This window comes from Triturus cristatus, chromosome 2_2 (assembly GCF_964204655.1).
Source record: "Triturus cristatus chromosome 2_2, aTriCri1.1, whole genome shotgun sequence".
Taxonomy (NCBI): domain Eukaryota; kingdom Metazoa; phylum Chordata; class Amphibia; order Caudata; family Salamandridae; genus Triturus; species Triturus cristatus.
The window spans coordinates 924342669-924360889 of record NC_140582.1 but is presented as its reverse complement, the minus strand read 5'-3'; the positions used below and the strand labels follow the sequence as shown (position 1 = coordinate 924360889).

The window sequence follows — 18221 nt, the reverse complement described above, 5'->3', positions numbered from 1 at the left end:
TGCGGCTCTGCGTCCAGGGATGTGGTCTTTTTACCATACTGCTCATGTTTTGTAAGGATATAAGCAATGGACATTGAAATGGGTCCATTCAGGGCCCTGTAGTCATGTTCTTAACTTTTCAGGCAAAAGCACTCACTGATTTCTGAATGGTGAGTGTAAAAGCGTTAAGGTAACCATGTTGTTCCTGCTTACATTTCACATGGTTTGCTAAATTTTGCATTTCCTATGAGGGTTTTCTTTTTCCAGGATGTTGTTACTTTTTTTTGTAGGCCGCATATTGCTCTTGTCTAGTGCATCATTGTCAAGAATACCTGTCATGCGAGGGGAGGAAAACGGTAACCAGCGAAAACGGACTACATCTCCCAGGATGCTTAGCGGTTGAGAGGTTATGTAAACAGGAGAGCTGTTACATAACTCAAGGAAACACGCCCTTATGTAAACAGGAGAGCTGTTACATAACTCAAGGAAAACACGCCCTTATGTAAACAGGAGAGCTGTTACATAACTCAAGGAAAACACGCCCTATAAAGGGAGGAACCGGGAGGTACAACGCTGTCGGATATTGTGTTTACACCGACGTACCTGCTTAGTGAAGAGCAGTGTTCCGGAGTGGTGCTCCAGTAAGGCAAGAACGGAGGTAGGTCGAGTCGTTACTCCCTGGGCCGTGTCTTGCCCCATCGTCACCTGTGAAGGACCCGGAAGCTCTACCGGATAACCATTGAGCTTCGCTTTTTGACTCGGCTGAGTCAAAGCGCAGTGGCGCTTTTGCTGGTGGGAGTCGTAACTCCCAGCCCGACCAGAGATACAGGGACTGCCAGCTGTAACGCACACCAGGAGGTGTTTGCCGCGTTACAGACTCGGAAGTCCACAGGATCGAGCGGCTGCTCTCGGTTCAGTCTTCTTTGCTTGTGCTTGGGGTATCGGTGACGCATCACCAGGAGGTGACTCCGCGTCCCGGTGCAGTCTGAGGAAGAGGTTGAGCGGCTGCTCCCTTCAGGTAGAGACCCCGGCTGGGTGTTTCCCTGACTCCTCGATTCTCCCCAACACTCTTCGTGCCCCTCACAGCCTACCGATTGGCATTGTCGGCCATTTCATTTCTGCCCTCTGTTGGCATACGCCGGGATCGGCGTATATGCAGAGGACGGTTAGGACCATCCGTGCTGTGGGCTGGTAACGTACTTAGCCTGGAGGATTCCAGTGACTATAACCTTTGTTTATTCCTTGTATTATTTTTGCCTTCATTAAAATAACTAAACCTTCACAAGTGGTTGCGTTCTCATTATCGTGTCTGTTAAACGATCCTGAGACGTTCAGGGCGTTACAAAATATCCGACCTTAATAACACTAACTGTCTCCCGGTCGATAACAGACATGGCAACACTTGATGATGTGCTGGCTGCTTTAGCGACCGTGCAAATTGAATTGGCTGCCTCCAGGCAAGAAACAGCCGATGTAAAAGCCAGACTGGATGCTATCCAATTGGACCCGCTCACGCCCAGCACCTCCCTCACGAACCAGGCCCCTGCGGTAGTAGTGGAAATGCCGGTAGCCGTCCCCTTGGCAACACCAGAGAGGTACAGTGGGGATCCTAACACAGTGCAGGTATTCCTCACACAAGTGGCGCTACATTTATCGTGCAAACCAAGGGCGTTCCCCACGAGTCAGGCTCGTGTGGCTTTCCTTATATCCTATTTGGCTGGAAACGCGGCACAATGGGCCGTACCTCTGGTGAGCAGGGACGACCCCATCTTATGTGATTGGGGTGCTTTTCGCGAGGAATTCCTGAAGGTCTTCGACAGAAGGGCTGACTCGTACACGGCGGACCGTGAAATGCTTGAGTTGAGACGGGGATCCAACGACCTGGTGCAGTATCTCAACGCGTTCCGAAGGCTGGTTGCGGAAACCAAGTGGCCTGTTGCTAAACAGACGGCGCTCTTCCATCACGGGCTGTGCGATGAGCTCAAGGACGCCGTGGCTCATATTGACCCACAACCCAAGACATGTGAGGGCCTTATCAACCTGGTATTACGGCTGGAACATAGGCTAAGTGAAAGAAAGGGGGATCATGGGAGAAAAGGAAAATCCCTTCCATCCTATGTGACAGCGGGAAGTCCTGAAACTTCCACCGCATCCAAGGGAGAACCCATGGACATCGGCGCAATACGAGCGAGCCTCACAGCCACGGAGAAAGAGTCACGCCGTAAACAAGGATTGTGCCTATATTGTGGCAAAAAAGGCCACTACGTACGTGAATGCCCTGCCAAACCGAAGACGTCACGTTATCGGGCCAACCGGTCGGTATCAGCCGTGGTGGACGTACCGGCGGAAAACTAGAGGACTCCCAGACCAAAGAAGGGGCATCTCGGAGTCACTCATCCATCCCTTCACTTTCCAACTCGGTCACTAAGGGACAACGACACCTGTTTCTCACGGTGCACGTGGGAGTGCATGACCAGTGGATACCCGTTGTGGCCATGGTGGATTCAGGGGCCACTGGCATGTTTATGGACCACAACGAGGCATGCAGGCTAGGGCTAGTGCTTCTTCCCAAAGCTGTACCCGAAGACGTCTATGCTGTAGACGGAAGGCGATTGGTGACGGGGCCCATCGGGCAGCACACGGGGGTCCTTCCGATGAGATGTGGGTGGAACCATTTGGAACAAATCGATTTTAACATCATCCGAGCGCCCCAATATGGCGTCATATTGGGATTGCCGTGGCTACAGAAACACAACCCCTCTGTGGATTGGCCAACACATCGCATCGAAATGACGTCACCGTATTGCATCCTGCACTGTGGAATTAGAACGGAATCCCTTGACGCAGATGAGAGCGGGAGTCAGACGGTGGCTACAGCGGCAGAAAAAGATGTGGCTCTCCCCCAGGCTTATCACAGTTTTGAGGATGTATTTGATGAGGTGAAGGCGGAAGTGCTACCACCACATAGACAGTTTGACTGCCAGATCGACCTGGTGCCAGGGGCCAGCGTTCCCAGCGGCAGGCTGTATGCCCTGACGGAGCCTGAAAACGTGCATCTCCGGGGGTACCTGGATAAACTCCTCAAGCTAGGATTCATCCGCCCGTCCAAGTCTCCGGCCGCCTCGCCACTCTTCTTCATCCCGAAGGCTAATGGGGAGCTGAGAGCCTGTGTGGACTTTAGGGCATTGAATGCGATAACCGTAAAGAATCGGTACCCCTTGCCTCTCATCAGTGTACTTCTGGAACAGGTCAAGAAAGCTCGTATCTACACCAAGTTGGATTTGAAAGGGGCATACCATCTGGTGCGCATGAGGGACGGAGACGAGTGGAAGACCGCCTTTAAGACCAGGTTCGGCCTTTTTGAGTACCTCGTCATGCCGTTCGGTCTGTGCAACGCCCCGGCAGCCTTTCAGTACTTTTTGAATGAGGTATTCAGAGAGGAGTTGGATATCTACGTGGTCGTATATATCGACGACATCCTCATCTATTCGTCCAGTGTGGAGGAGCACGTACACCACGTCACAACTGTGCTCCAAAACCTGAGGGAAAACATGCTGTTTTTTAAACTCAGCAAGTGTGACTTCCACGTCACATCCGTGGAATTCCTCGGAGTGATGCTGAGTCCAGAGGGACAGGAGATGGCAGAACGAAAGATCAAGGCGGTGAAAGAATGGCCGGTGCCCCAAAGCGTGAAGGACGTCCAAAGTTTCATTGGCTTCGCCAACTTTTACAGGCGGTTTATAGATGGATTTTCAGGATTGGTGGCCCCAATCACACAGCTACTGAGGAAGTCCAAGGAGTTTGTCTGGTCCCCTGAAGCGAACAAAGCCTTTGAGGCCCTGAAAAGCGCCTTTGGTAAGGCGCCGGTGTTGGCTCACCCCAATCCGGATCTCCCCTACGTGGTGGAAGCGGACGCATCGGATGTGGCGCTGGGGGCTATCTTGTCCCAACGCAACCACGACACAGGGGTGCTTCATCCCGTTGCGTACATGTCCCGCAAACTCAACGACGCCGAACGCAACTACCATATTGCGGAGAAGGAGCTTCTCGCGATCAAGGACGCCTTCACCGAATGGAGGCATTGGTTGATGGGGGCAAGACATGTGGTATCGGTGTACACGGACCATCGGAACCTACAGTTCATGACGGCCACAAGACACCTTTCTCCCAGACAGCTGCGGTGGATGATCTTCTTTGCGGGGTTCAACTTCCGCATCACATATCGGCCGGGGACGGAAAACCGGAAGGCGGACGCCCTGTCCCGTCAATCTGCAGTTAAGGAACCATTGCCTGCGACCGAGCGTTCCATCATTTCCCTGAGGATGGTATTGGGGGTTATCCAACCGGATACTTTCCTGAGGGGAATAAAGAGAGGGATCAGGTCATTCGCATGGCGGAGGTGGCTCCTCAGTCACAGAGAATGGCAGCTGAAGGACGGGATACCCCTGAAGGGCAGGTGCCTATTGATACCCACGCCTAGGCTAAGGAAACAAGCGTTCATCTGGTGCCATGACTCTCCATGCGCAGGTCATTTGGGCTTTGAAAAAACGGTGGCTAGCATGGGACGGCATTTCTGGTGGCCAACCATGAGAGTGGATGTCAGGAGGTGGGGACAGGAGTGTCCTACGTGTGCTACCATGAAGGCCGACCATGGCCGAACCCAAGGGCTCTTACATCCACTTCCGACCCCGGATAGACCATGGGATAGCATATCACTGGACTTCGTGGTGGGCCTACCGGTAGACCAGGGGATGACGGCAATACTGGTGGTGGTGGATTACTTGACGAAAATGGGGCACTTCATCCCCTGCAAGAGAGTCCCTACGGCCGGGGAATTGGCGTCACTACTCCTAAAGAATGTGGTACGACTGCATGGATTACCTGGGGTGATCGTGTCGGACCGGGGGTCGCAGTTTACTGCGCAATTCTGGAAGACTTGGTGCACTGCGCTGCATGTTAAGACCGCCCTGTCCACCAGCTACCACCCTCAAACGGACGGCCAAACCGAGCGCCTGAACCAAACGCTCAAACAGTATCTGCGATGTTTTGTGGACCAGGGCAGGGAAGAATGGGTCGACTTGCTATGGGTTGCAGAGATAGCCTATAACAACGCCACTCACAGCTCCACACAGTCATCTCCGTTCTATAGCAACTATGGCCAACATCCCAGGTTCTTGCCATTTCTACATCCGTTCAGAGAGGACAGGATTCCCGCCACAGCGGACAGGGTGGCACACATAAAAGACACGTTGATGCGCTCAAGGGCTGTCCTAAATGAGGCCAAGAGAAGATACAAGGCTGCGGCAGACAGGAAGAGAAGGCCCGGGCCACTGTACCGCACTGGAGACTACGTCTGGATATCCACAAGAAACATGAGGTTTCGAAAGAACAGTGTGTTCCATCCCAAGTACATGGGCCCCTATCGAATTACCAAGTGTATGGGTCCCGTGAACGTGAAGGTGTGCTTGCCCCAGTCATTGCGGATACACCCTGTCTTTCATGTATCATTGCTCAAACCAGCACCCTCCAAGCCGTCTGGGACACCTAGGCCGGTATGCGTGGAGTCGGAGGTGGAGTATGAAGTGTCGGGCATACGGGCGTCCAAATGGCGCAGGGGGAAGCTGTGGTACCTGGTTGCGTGGAAAGGCTATGGCCCGGAGGAGCAGTCATGGGAACCGGCTGAAGGGGTTCATGCTCCGCGCTTGGTCTCCTTGTTCCATCGGCGTTTTCCTGCCAGCGCTGGACCGGTGGGGAGCCACTGAGAGGGAGGATGTACTGTCAAGAATACCTGTCATGCGAGGGGAGGAAAACGGTAACCAGCGAAAACGGACTACATCTCCCAGGATGCTTAGCGGTTGAGAGGTTATGTAAACAGGAGAGCTGTTACATAACTCAAGGAAACACGCCCTTATGTAAACAGGAGAGCTGTTACATAACTCAAGGAAAACACGCCCTTATGTAAACAGGAGAGCTGTTACATAACTCAAGGAAAACACGCCCTATAAAGGGAGGAACCGGGAGGTACAACGCTGTCGGATATTGTGTTTACACCGACGTACCTGCTTAGTGAAGAGCAGTGTTCCGGAGTGGTGCTCCAGTAAGGCAAGAACGGAGGTAGGTCGAGTCGTTACTCCCTGGGCCGTGTCTTGCCCCATCGTCACCTGTGAAGGACCCGGAAGCTCTACCGGATAACCATTGAGCTTCGCTTTTTGACTCGGCTGAGTCAAAGCGCAGTGGCGCTTTTGCTGGTGGGAGTCGTAACTCCCAGCCCGACCAGAGATACAGGGACTGCCAGCTGTAACGCACACCAGGAGGTGTTTGCCGCGTTACAGACTCGGAAGTCCACAGGATCGAGCGGCTGCTCTCGGTTCAGTCTTCTTTGCTTGTGCTTGGGGTATCGGTGACGCATCACCAGGAGGTGACTCCGCGTCCCGGTGCAGTCTGAGGAAGAGGTTGAGCGGCTGCTCCCTTCAGGTAGAGACCCCGGCTGGGTGTTTCCCTGACTCCTCGATTCTCCCCAACACTCTTCGTGCCCCTCACAGCCTACCGATTGGCATTGTCGGCCATTTCATTTCTGCCCTCTGTTGGCATACGCCGGGATCGGCGTATATGCAGAGGACGGTTAGGACCATCCGTGCTGTGGGCTGGTAACGTACTTAGCCTGGAGGATTCCAGTGACTATAACCTTTGTTTATTCCTTGTATTATTTTTGCCTTCATTAAAATAACTAAACCTTCACAAGTGGTTGCGTTCTCATTATCGTGTCTGTTAAACGATCCTGAGACGTTCAGGGCGTTACAATCATTTAAATTGAGCCGCATCCAGGTGTTTATAGTTGGCAGCAATTGGGTTGTAGTTGAAGGCAGTCTGAGTTTTTCTCAATGGGGCAGTATGGTGTTCACTGGGGGAGAGGATGTGGCACTATGACCAGAGCTGCTTAATTTAGAACTGGAGAACCAGGTACAGCCTTAATGACCAGTCCACCTGACCACTCTCATGAGGGAGCACATTCCCATGCTAGGCCTTAGAAGGCTTCGCAAGAGCTTAGAAGCCCTGGTGTCTTAGCACCAGCAGGTGGACCCTAGCAGTGGCAAGTGTGGGTTAACCTTCAAGGTTTGTCCACCACAATCCATACTGAAGTTCACCTCAAGTCTTGCAGACAGGCCTATGAAGCAGCACACCCTAGAGCAACAGTGACTCTGTCACTGAGGTCACAGGACACTTGGGAAGGGCCAGCTCTAGGGCAGTGCAACCGGTGTGACTGCACCGGGTGCTGACTTTGGGTGGAGGCATTATGTTTGCAGGTATATTAAGGTTTTAAAAGCGCTTGCTGCCTCCTCCCTGGCCTCCAGCAATTTTCGGCAACAATAAAAATGTCATGATGACTCTGGTGTTTAATGTTCTTCCTAGAGAGAGATCATTTTGTCTAGTGGAAGTTTTGATTCATGGAAAGGTAGCTCAGAGGGTTAATGTGCCTGCTGCAAAGAACATGTACCATGCAGATTGTGAGAAGTTGGCCTGGTATATGCTGTCCACTAGTTATAGTGGGCACCTTGTACCAGTCCAAACAACCCTTATTGATGAATTGGTTAAAGACAACCTTTATTGAAAGCTATCCTAGTGGTAGCTATGGAGAGCAGCCTTCAGGCTTAGTCTTGAAGGAGTGTGAAGCAGCTTGGTTTACCAGATTATAACCTCTTGAATTACTAAATGAAAGGAGATCCACCCAAGGTATATATAAAATATATGTATTTATTTCTAAACACTCACTATTAATCTCTTTATGAGATTAGAGTCCAAGATACACAATAATATAGTTCTGCATGCACCACCTTACCCAGGCTGCAGTGACTCAGATATTGATCCCGGAGATTTACATACCGAGCTGCGAATGTTCTCCTCCTTGGTGCCAAATAATGCAACAGCTTTGGAAACATTACAATTCATTTATGAAAACAAACTGAACACTGCAGTTCCAAATCTTGCAGTGGCTTTACGCATTGCGTTGACAATCCCAGTTACAGTGGGTTCAGGGGAAAGAACTTTTTTTAAACTGAAATTGATAAAAAATTGTTTGAGGACATCAATGACTCAAGAGAGACTGAATCATTTGCTGCTACCTCCACGTGGTGCCTGGTGGAAACAGCGAAAGCTGGCAAAACGCAGCGGCAAATTTTGGCAAAAGTTAAACGCTTGTGTCACGAGGCGGCTATGCAGTGTCTGCAACGGACATGGCCATTCTTAAGATACCATATTCGATATGGTATCGATACTACTGTTTCCGGGCAAAGAGCCACAGATTCTTTCTCTGTGGGGGGGGGCTGTGGGTCCGGGGCCCCCCTGTCATGGCCCTGCAGCCGTCTGTGCCAGTCCCTCATGTCGTGTGTCACAATGCCCTCCTCCTCCTAAATGTTATCGTTCTGAGACGAATTCGGAAGGGTAGGAGCAGCCGCAGGTACTGGTCATCTAACGCCTTTTCTGGACGTTTTATTAAAACACCTTCCTGTGCTCCGCCCCGCCCGGACCCCCTCTTCCAGGGCCCCCTACCTACGCTCCCTGCACAGGGCCACCATGAGCCTAGAGCCGCCCCTGCTCGTAAGCAGTATCCACTCTTCTTGCCAAACTGGGCAGCAAAGAGTCCACCTTGAGAGATTCAGGGACATCTTCCCCAAAACCTTTATTGGGAACCAATGAAGCCAAGCACAGGGCACAACATGTCTCCCAGGTTCAGCCCACTTCTTGAGAATGAAACCTTGTCTTGCTAGACTCCTGTCCCATGGAGGATAAAAGCTTCACTCACAATGATGGTGACGAGGCTGAGCAGACGTGGGCGGACTGTGTCTATTTAGCTGTAAAATGTAAATCCTATCAATTATAAGTGGCAAAAAACTGATAATATATAGCAGAACGAGCAAAATAATGATTGTTATCATGTTAGCCATCCCTCTCAACAATCGATGGAGGAGCCCCCACTCTAATGGCACTTGGCAGCATCTCCGCTATCACCAAGGACAACAAGACCTAACTTGGAAGGATTCTTCATATCCAGAGACAGCAGTATTTCAGATTTTCATCTGTGCTTTTCAATATTCCCTTGGGGAAGGTCTGTTTAAATCAACCCCTAGACAATCCCTGGACTTTTTCTTGAGTGATTTCATGGCCTCAACATCAATCTCCATTTCTATTACAGGTTAGAGGCTCGGGTCATAGGGTTTCAGGGTTGAGGTGGGTAAGAAGCGGAATATTATCCTGTTTCACAATTTCTTATGTTCCAGTTTATTCTGAAGGATCCCTGGGGTGATCGCATTGAATCACAAAGTCTCTGCAGGGGGTTTCAGGTATGATCCAAACAAAAGAAGGTGAAAAGGCACAGCCCTGCCTTGTGTCACTTCGAATCTAAAAAGAAAACTCGCTGTTTCACTTCTCTGACAGCAGGTCAGATTGATTTGGAATTCAACAAATGTACTAAACTAAGGGACTTATTTCTTTTATTTATTTATTACTCCATCACAAACATGGCAGATGTCCTGTCCTCACTATTACAAGTGCATTATAATTAGGGCTCCCGGTTTTATCGTATTAATTTTTTTAACAATTCCGTCTGTATTTATCCATATTTATTTTTAGGCAATTTTATATGTATTTATGTTAATGTTAATGTTACTGGGTATTTATAGAGCGCACGGCTAGTCCCAAGAGTGTCCCGGCGCATATCCATATTTATTGTATGTTTTGGGAATAAAAGAAGTTGTAAAACTGTACATTTCCATATTTATTTAACTGATAGGTGGGCACTCAGACTTTGATGTCTGTCGGGTTTTAGCTATTTAAGCGGTCAAACATTACATAATACACCCACTGGTAAATACTAGCAATATACTACACATGTATATTGACACAAGTCATTATTTAAAGAAATTGCATCCTGTTTTTTTACTTTCCCATGAAATGAAATGAAATGAAATGAAATGAAAAGATAATTTATAAAGCGCGATGGCTACCCTGGGGCGTCCCAGCGCTGCTGAGGTTGGGCTGGACGGAGTACGCTAGACTTAAACAATTTATTAAAATCATTTATAAAAGAAGATGATTTATTAAAAGGATGATTTATTAAAAAGCCAGGTTTTAAGGAGCTTTCGGAAGGTAAGTAGTTTAGGTTCTGGTCTGATTGAGAGGGGGAGAGTGTTCCAGATCTTGGCTAGGTTGTAGGAGAGCAACCGGCCTCCACACCTGGCTCTCTTGATTCGGGGCACTGTGGTGAGATAAGATGTCCCGGATCTGAGGAGACGATTGGAATGATAGGCATTTACCAGGGGGCGATTGATATCAGGGCCTGTTCCAGTAGGAGCGATGGGCAATACACATGGCCTTGAATTCAATCCTCGATTTCACAGGAAGCCAGTGGAGATCCTTCAGTCGAGCTTTGACTGAGACTCGTCGCGGGATGTCAAGGAGGGTCCTGGCGGCACAGTTTTGGACAATTTGAAGTCTATTGAGCGTGGACTGTGGGGCCCCAAGGTATAGGGCATTTCCGCAGTCAAGGCGAGATAGAATCAGCCCTTGGATCATGATCCGTTTTGAGTGGAAAGGGAGAAGGGGGAGAATTTTGCGAAGTAGCCTCAGGAGCCCGAAGCATGTGGCAGCAAGCTTAGTTGCCTGGTAGTTAAAGTTGAGTGTTCTGTCCAGCCATATGCCGAGACCTTTTGATTTTTTCTTTGGGTTCGGGGGGACAGCCTAGGCAAGGGGGCCAGATGGAGTCGATAGATTTGATGATGGTATTTCCCAAGAGCATAATCTCTGTTATCTCCCCGTTTAGCTTTAAGCAGGAGGCCGACATCCAGGCGGCGACTGCTTCCAGACATTTGTGTAGGCTGTGGTGAGAATTGAGAGGGGGGTCCAATGCCACCACCAGCTGTGTGTCGTCCGCATAAGTGCCAATCTTCACTCCAAAGGGGCGGACGACATCAGCCAAAGGACTAAGGTAAACATTAAAAAGGGTGGGGCTCAGGGAAGAGCCCTGGGGCACCCCACAGTTCAGGGGTCTGCTGGAGGAAGTGAAGTCTTTCTCAAACACCTGAAAAGATCGATCTGTGAGAAAAGATCTCAGCCAGGTGAGCGCCGCTCCCGAGATTCCTACCCTACTGAGACGGTGGAGAAGAATGTTGTGGTTTACAGTGTCGAAGGCGGCACTAAGGTCGAGTAGAACGATGGCCGAAGACCCACCGGTGTCTAAGATCCTTCTTGCCTCCTCCGTCACTGCGACCAAGGCTGTTTCGGTTCCGTGAAGGGGCCGAAAGCCCGTCTGTGAGGAATCAAGTATGTTGTTTGATTCCAAGAAGTGTGTCAAGACTGAGTTGACATATTTCTCTAGTAGTTTGCTGAGCCAGGGTAGCAGAGAAATAGGTCTATAGTTGGAGGGATTGTTTTGATCGAGGCTAGGTTTTTTTAATAAAGCCTTGACCATTGCTCTCTTCCATAAAGGCGGGACGATGCCAGTGTGGAGAGAGGAGTTGAGCAGGTCCCAAATGGTGGGTGAGATCTGACTGGTGATTGGGGTGAGAACTCGCGGAGGGGCCGGGTCAGTGGGTGATCCTGATTTGACCTGTTGCATAATACTTTCTACATGGCTAAGATCTAAGGGCGGGATATATGTGAGGGAGACAGGTAGTGCTGCCACATAACCTGGGTCTACAGGGCAGCTGGGCAGAGGGATATTTTGTGAGAAAGAGGAATTAATGATTTCTATTTTTCTGTGAAAGAAGTCCGCTAGCTCGTCACTGTGGGCCTGGGTGTTGCTGTGCTCCTTTGGTGTCTCGGGTAGTTGAAGGAGGGATTTTGCTATCCGATAGATCTCCTTGGGTTTAGAGGCTGCCTTGTCAATTTTTTCCTCAATGTATTTTGCCTGCGCTAATTTAATACTAGATTTGTAGCTTTTGATAGCTGCTTTGTAAGCTGTTTTGTCCGTGGGTAAGTAGTCGAGACGCCATTTTCTCTCAATTCTTTTACAGTTGCGTTTGGCGTCTCGGAGGTCAGTAGTGTACCAAGGGGCGGTTGGGTTCCCCCGCTTGGGGTGGGTGCGTTTAAATGGGAGTACCAGATCTAGAGAATTGGTAATCCAGCTGTTGTAGTTCTCGTTGCCCTCTATGGGATTGGAGGTTTTAGTGGGTGCGGTTAGATTAAGGTTCTCCCGCCATACCGGCTGGGGAAGTTTGGACCAGTTACGTGACTTTTGGGCAGTCATGGGTTTAGGTAAGGGGTGGTTGGGGAGAGTCCATGTGAAAGGGATGAGGAAGTGATCAGTCCAGGGAAAAGGGGAAGGGTTTCCAACTTGTAGGTTCGGGCAGTTGCTGAATATGGGGTCCAAAAGATGGCCATTTAGGTGGGTGGGCCCGAGGAATAGTTGCTGTAGTTCGAGGGCACCTAGACTGGAGGATAGTTCTCTAGCGTTTGAGTCGTTAGGGTCATCAAGGTGAGTATTAAGGTCACCCAAGAGCGTGAAGTTAGCGTGATGCTGTCCATCTGCTCAGCTGTTGGGCCATAACTCATGAAAGATAGCACGGAGAGTCACTTAAAAGCAGTACAATTTTCTGTATTTACCCACTTTTAAAAATAAATGTAGACAGAAAACCCCATTGTTTTCTGTCTGTATTTATCTGTAAAACCCGTAAAAACGGAAAACAAGGAGCCTTAATTATAATCTAAGCCAGTCACAGCTAAATTTGACTATGAATTTACAATATTCCCTTTTAGACCAAAATGTTGCACAGCCCATAGTTACCCTGAGCTGGCATGGATCCAGACAACTTGAACTCCTTCGGACACCTTTGCTTTAGCGGACTACCACTCTATAGTCATTTATGTTATGTAGCCACCTGGCAGGAGTTTGGTACTATCACCTCCGGGTCCATTTTAAGTCCATTGTTCACGGCTATGTAGATGTTTTTCTATTTGTTTTTCAGATGCCACCATTCCTCCAGGCGACAAGGCAGACCTTGAAAAAGGCCAAAAGGTGAGAATCCGATTCATAATCTCTTGAAACTTCACAGGGGGAGATCACTGTAGCAAAGGTGCTGCGGGGAGGAGCGGTAGCAAAAAGTAGTCTAACATCGCCTATTAGTTGAGTGGCTCAATGTGATAAGGCTCTACTTCACTGAAACTTAGAAGTCATTATCCCTGGTCTTTGCAGAAGCGCCAACTACTGTGGACCGCTGTCGACAATGAGGGCCAGGAGTCCACTCTGAGAGTATTGGGGGTCGGAGAGAAGGAAGGGAGAGTGTTTGGCCAAGGTCAGCAGCTTCACCTGTGTCTTTTGGAATGTTGGCTTGCATCCCTCAGTGTGAGGACCGAGCGATGCTGTGATGGCGCCGCAGCCACAGACATCTAATACTTCTGCAGTTATCAATAAAGTAATGCTAGTTATCAATAACGGATTAGGTCTTTCAGGTCCAGGAGACTTGGAGGACAGCAAAACCCTTCTTTTATCCTGTAGACAGCGGTGCTTAAAGATAGCAAGGACAGGGTAATTTGTCACAACCAGGGAGAGATGTCAATCTAAGCAGTACTCCACTGGTATCTTCAATTAGGTTCTGGACCTTGCAGGAGAGGAGCAATAGCCAAGGTGGTGTTATCAAGTATCCCAAATGCAGACTGGTGTCTAGAAAAAGTCTGATGCTCCGAAAGGGCAGTAGATCTGGTGCTATGTCAGTCACGTCTCATGACAGATGGTGAAGTCTATACCAGTTTCTTCTAACCTGATGAAGAGTAGATGGGATACGGGAGTTGAGCAGGATCAGGAATATGATGAAGATGATTATGCAGGAAAGGGGAAGTGAGTGAAGAGGAAGAGCATGATGATGTCAGGGAAGATGAGACCTGGTAATTGGGCCTCACTTTCTATGATCCACCCTTCCAACTCTTGTGTTTTTGTTCTTCAGATGCACACTTGGGTCTTCGAGTCCAGGATATCGATGTTGGAGGCTCGTAAAGAGATCCCAGAGGGCAGCCTGGCGTACATAAGGGATGAGAGAAGCTTATTCCTGCGCACGCCCATCGGTTGGAGCAAGCTGCTGGTACGTGCATACCACTAGTACCCCTTAAGTAAGTGTCTAGTAGCAACAAATGTTGGAATCAATAGTCAAGGGGAATGGGCAGCACATGGCATTAACACGCTGTTAAGAACCTATTCCGCCTAATGTGGCATTCATTGGCGAAGAGTACAGACAGGGGAAACTGGCAGGAAATAGTTAAATCTGAGAGTTGCACCATTGAAGACTGGTATGTCAATGTATACCCTTGACGAGTGAGTGGCATAGATTGTGGGATCTAACAGGATAGAGTGAAGAAACGGGTTCGTATCATAACGTGTCTTTTGATATAACGCCTTGAAGTAAGCAGATAGGGAGGCTGGCCTACCTCAGACGAGTACCTTTACCAACATGTGTCTCTGCATAGGGCATGCTTGTATGAAAGGCGCATCTAGGCAGAACCTACATTGTAGGGTTTGACCCCATCATCTTCATTGAAGTAAGGACACAGAGAAAAGTCAGGGAAAAATTAAATCAAAGAATTCTGTCATCAGAGGGTTGTATGTCATCATATAACATTAAATGCAAAAAGGTTCAGCACTATACAGTTCTTTTTTTAATTATTTTTTTCGAACTGAAACACAAGGACCACACAAGCTGCGGGTTATTATGCCACTACTGACATTGTATACTTTATAGAAGTTTTTCGAATATTGGATTTTCAAACACCTGAACTGCACAAACATTTACATGAATTTACTTTGTGCCACACTGTGAAGCCCTGAAGAAGATTCTTTGGGAGACGAAACGCGTTGGCTATGGCTATGATTCTCTGCCTTTGGGAAAATAAAGAAAAATCCTTTTAAGAAAAATCAAGAGAAACCATTTCAAGAAACACACATCTTGGATTTGGACGTCTTTTCGTGTGCTAACTGTCTTGAAATTTGATGTGGCATTCTTATAATATACTGTATAGTGCTGAACCTTTTTGCATTTAATGTTATTGTAGGACTTGTTCCTAGTTAAGGAGTATAGAGGGGAGTGCTCCTTGGTTCCTTGCACTATTCGATACCTTGAGATACTGTTCATTTGTTAGGTGCGGTCTCTAATAGCCTCTACCCTCATCCTTTTTGTAGTCATCATATAACATGGTTGGGTGAATCGTACAGGTAGGAGGCTCTGATAGGATAGAGTAAAATGACTGCCAGCCTTTGCTACCTCATACATCATCCATGGCGGTGGTGATGTTGAATCTGGCATGGTAGGTAACATCAGAAGGAAATGCCATTAAGACCCTTTGTTTTCCAGTGAACCACCCTTGGTAGATTGGCACAGATAATAGCAACTGGCATGGTAGAGTAAAATCACAACGGTGTAACTTTCAAAGTCAGGCTGACTGGCACTTATAAGAGGAACTGGCTTGATGGGATCACAAAGGCGTACCAATAAAACCCTGGGAGACTGGTACAAACCTGGCATTGCTTCATATATTCAAAAGGGGTGACATTAACATCATGGAAGAGATTGCCACAGGTAAGAGAAACTGTCATGGCCATGGGAAATCTTTGGGGCATGCCATTAATTAACAGCCTGCGCTGCTGGCACCTGAAAGAGCACAGACTAGAAGGGCTGGCAGGGTATAGTGAAATTATAATACCCCGCGCTACCCCCAGTGCCATTCATCAGAGGGAAAGGTCAGGCATATTTCTGCCAAACCTGGGAATTCTGGTAGGTGGTACAGTCACAAACCGAGGCGTTGAATTGCCTCTCTCTGGTTCAGTCTGTCGTGTGCCAGGCTTTAGAGGGTGGTTATAAAGAAGGGTAAACCCAACATCACTGGGACCTGGGTGTAGAACAGTATAGAATGTAGTGGTCCCAGTTATAATACATCAAACGAGGTGTATAAACAAATGAAAAAATATATGTAAAAAATCAAGAGAAATTAAATAAGTGTTTGAGTGTTATTTAATCACACTCTACACATAATGCAATGTTTTAAAGAACAATTTTTACAAAACATCATAAAAGCCTAGTTGATGTGTCCAACTAAGTGCAAGGGGAGGGGGAGTGATTTGAGTGAGGTAGTGAAATAAGTGACAAATACATCAAATTGGTAAAACAATCCAATTGTTGGGCATACTATTCAATGCCACATATTCTCAAACACAATCAAAGAGAGGTAAATGACAATTAATTGCATAACCATGTACAAGAGAAAGTCACAATGCGGCATGCACCGTTGGCAATACTGGTAGCAGTAGTATGTCTACGTTTCGACCCCTGAAGCTAAGTAGGTTTTTCAATCCTTACTGGCGGGGTCTTCCTCAGGACAAAGGTGAAAGTGAAAAGGGCAGGGACACCGTGTAAAGAATAAAAGGACAAGCCTAGTAGGCGCACAAAGTCGTCACAGGCGATGGGGGCTCCAAAGGCTCCGGATTGAGAGAGAGAGTGATAAACACCCTCCTTAGTTCGAAATGCTTCTTCACTCGCAGAGGAAAGAAGACCCCGCCAGTAAGGATTGAAAAACCTACTTGGATTGTTTTACCAATTTGATGTATTTGTCACTTATTTCACTACCTCACTCAAATCACTCCCCCTCGTTTGATGTATTATAACTGGGACCACTACATTCTATAAGGCTTTAGAGGGTGCACATGCCGAGGATGACACTGAAGGGAGGGCCCCCTGACCAGCTTCTGTATCTTTCTGTCTCCCACCAGCTGGAAGAACTGGAGCCCATGTTCCATGGGGACGACCCATCCGTGCCAGGAGAAACACCGGTCAGGTTTAAGTATAAGAAATTTCCTTAAAAGTTCTAACTTGTATCAGAAACTAATGATTTATAGTGGACACATTATCACCAAGTGTATGTTTTAAGACTCCTGCAAGTCACCTCAGTGATTTGTTACTGTATAATTGCACAATAAATCAGTTTCTTTGTAGAGTCATGTAACTCTGAACTAATTTGCTGTATCCATTGTCACATAGACCTGGGATAGTAATACAAACACAAAATATCTGTGGCTCACCCAGTCATTCAAATAAAGTAATCTAAATGAGGCTGAGTCCCATTACTCGGCTGTAGTCTCCAATTAATCCGTACAGCATGTAGTTTCATTTAAAAAATGCCACAAAGCAAACCATGTCATCATTTCTCGTGCTGGGAAAACATAGTGTACTTGCTTTTATTCAAAGTTAGGTCTTCACATTACAAGCTCAATCATTTGTTGTTCACAACAACTCTTTCCCATTCGAGGAATATTTTTTACAAGAGATGCCAAATCTCGCATTCTTTGATATTCAAGGTAGCCATCTTTCCATAACAGTTAAGCATCCCTCATTTTGGTATCAAATTATAAATTATCAGATTGGTTGTCAGAATCTGATCATCCTGTAAACACATTTGACATTTCACAAAACAGAGGGAGGACTACGCTTTTGTATCGTCCTAGGGGCAGCTAGGGGCTGCTAACTAAGGGGGAGATTTACTAAGATTTACTAAGATTTTGCGCTGTGTTTGCATCACAAAAGTGACACAAAGCGGCGCAAAATCTTTTTTTCCTAATTAACATGTTTAGAGCGGGAAATAACGTAAAAGTAATGCAAAGAAGCGCCTTGCGCTGCTTCGCGTTACTTTGCGTCATGGGGGTGTACCAAGGGTGGTGCATGGGCGTTCCCATGCACCACCCAAGGTTTCTCACGTTAAACCCAATTTACTAAAATCCGTAGATTAGGTTTAGATTGAGAAAACTGTGCTCTTTTCAACTAGGCGCAAGGAAGGAGAAATGCTTTTATTTCTCCTTCCTTTTCCGACTTTGTATGCTTGCTGCACTAAGCAGCGTGTATGGAAAGTGGGCAAAGCCTTGCGTCGTGCCTAGCATAGTATTTTTTGAAGGAAGAGTATCCTTCTTGTACAAAGCTTATGCTCCACTCATGCACACACCCTAGAGCTACGGCACGAATGTGTGTGCATGGCGCACAGCAGCTGAAAGCAGCACCGGCGCAAGGGAAAGGGGAGGAGAGAGACAAATCTTTCACAATATGGTGCTCTCCTGCTCCCGCCCTGTTGCGCAACGCAGCGCAGCGCTGCGTGGAGATTTTGTAAATCTCCCCCTAACTGTCCCTTTGTGTAAAGTCCACCCCACTCTGAAAACTGGGACATGCGCTAAAGTTGCTGACGTTAGACCGAGGACAGATGGTAAAAAACTGGCACTGTCA

General features: G+C 47.9%; 1 protein-coding gene across 7 annotated transcripts in view; it reads left to right on the top strand.

The window, feature by feature from the left end:
* LOC146862954 (uncharacterized) overlaps nucleotides 1-18221 on the top strand; it is a 376918-nt gene that overhangs the window by 313972 nt on the left and 44725 nt on the right. For all 7 annotated transcript variants that reach the window (XM_085642327.1, XM_085642326.1, XM_085642324.1 and 4 more), the window contains 3 exons: nucleotides 12939-12988; nucleotides 13914-14048; nucleotides 16724-16783. In XM_085642327.1, coding sequence (XP_085498453.1) covers nucleotides 12939-12988; nucleotides 13914-14048; nucleotides 16724-16783 — 245 coding nt within the window. The remainder of the gene's footprint in view (nucleotides 1-12938; nucleotides 12989-13913; nucleotides 14049-16723; nucleotides 16784-18221) is intronic.